The 1325-nt window shown below is 38.0% G+C and overlaps 1 protein-coding gene across 1 annotated transcript in view; it reads right to left on the reverse strand.

The window, feature by feature from the left end:
* USP45 (ubiquitin specific peptidase 45) overlaps positions 1-1325 on the reverse strand; it is a 73277-nt gene that overhangs the window by 68784 nt on the left and 3168 nt on the right. Inside the window, exon 2 of the mRNA XM_030886735.2 lies at positions 1143-1216. Coding sequence (XP_030742595.2) covers positions 1143-1216 — 74 coding nt within the window. The remainder of the gene's footprint in view (positions 1-1142; positions 1217-1325) is intronic.

The following is a 1325-nucleotide window of genomic DNA, read 5'->3' on the forward strand; positions in this document are numbered from 1 at the left end:
TTCACGCTTGACAATTCTTAGAGGAAAACCATTACCCATTCTCGGGTGGGATCAGCCGGTGTACAACCTAAATACTGTCTGATTCTACAATGCAGGCTATACAAATGGAAACTTTTAAACAATTAAAAGACGAATGAATTCAATAAAAAAGGTTCCTGGCCCCTAAATGAAATCTATTGGTTTTTAAATGATTCAATCATATATACTTCTCATATACAAGTAAAATTCTTAAAGTTCAAAGTTTTCCTACAATACCTACTAAATGTTTATCTTTAGGGAGTGGGATTTCCTTTTGTGCTAATAATTTCCACAGTTTTGTATCCATTATTTTTAACTTTATATGGTGAATTTTCATCTGACAAATAGGTCCTCTAGAGGTTGTTGAATAAAATATAAAAATACATTAAATTTCACACTTATTTCATATTACATGAATCAAAGTCAATAATCAGAACCTCCATATTTCCAACTTTAAATATAAATAAAAAAACCTTGTACAGTGGACATCCAATTTGCAAATCATCAAAAGTTCTCCCTTCTCCCTCTGGATATAATTTGAGAAGAATAGGAAACAAAGACACAGAGTCCATTTTCTGAGAAACCAATAACCAGCAGAAACTCCAAGTCACAAACTAAGTAGAAGTCTTCCCACCTGGAAACAGGAGTGTGTGCAGAACGGAGCAGATAATATTGCAGCTGCAGATTTCACGAGAAACAACGCGTATGTTTGTCAGGCACAGAACAAAACCTACATCGCTGTACTGCAGCAACAGAGACAAGAGTTCCCATATTTCCAATTATGTTTTGAGAAGGAATACAAGCAACAAAGTGCCTTAATCCTTAAAGTTCTCATTCCTCAAGCCACATTTGCACAAAGCAACCATTCTGGATGGCAGTTGAAGAGAAGAAACCCTTAATTCTGAAAAGGCCTAGGACTGCCTAGCCCTACTGGTTATAAAGAAGAAAGGCGTAAGTGAACGAACCACTAGGTCTGAAAGGGGTTCTGGCCCCACTTCCCTAACAAATATTATCAAGCTAGCTGGTCCAAGAAAAGCAGCCTTGTATCATCAAAGAATAAGCCACTGCCACACACCCAGGGCTCAGGAATAAAGGACCAGGACAAAGAGCAGAGCAATTCCTGCCTTGAAATAAAAACAGAGCTGAAGCACGTACTCTCTAACATGATAGCAAAACAACAGGAAGTGATAGGCAGATTCTGGAAAGAAGCGGAAAGAGGAAAAAAAGGAAAGCCAGGCTGAAAAAGAATGCGAGCTAAAGGAGGCCTTCCTGAAAATGGAGTGTGGATGAAAACGTGCAAATGGATA

This window comes from Echinops telfairi, unplaced genomic scaffold (assembly GCF_000313985.2).
Source record: "Echinops telfairi isolate 266 unplaced genomic scaffold, ASM31398v2 ScPeMD7_3533;HRSCAF=4204_0, whole genome shotgun sequence".
In the NCBI taxonomy this organism is placed as follows: Eukaryota; Metazoa; Chordata; class Mammalia; order Afrosoricida; family Tenrecidae; genus Echinops; species Echinops telfairi.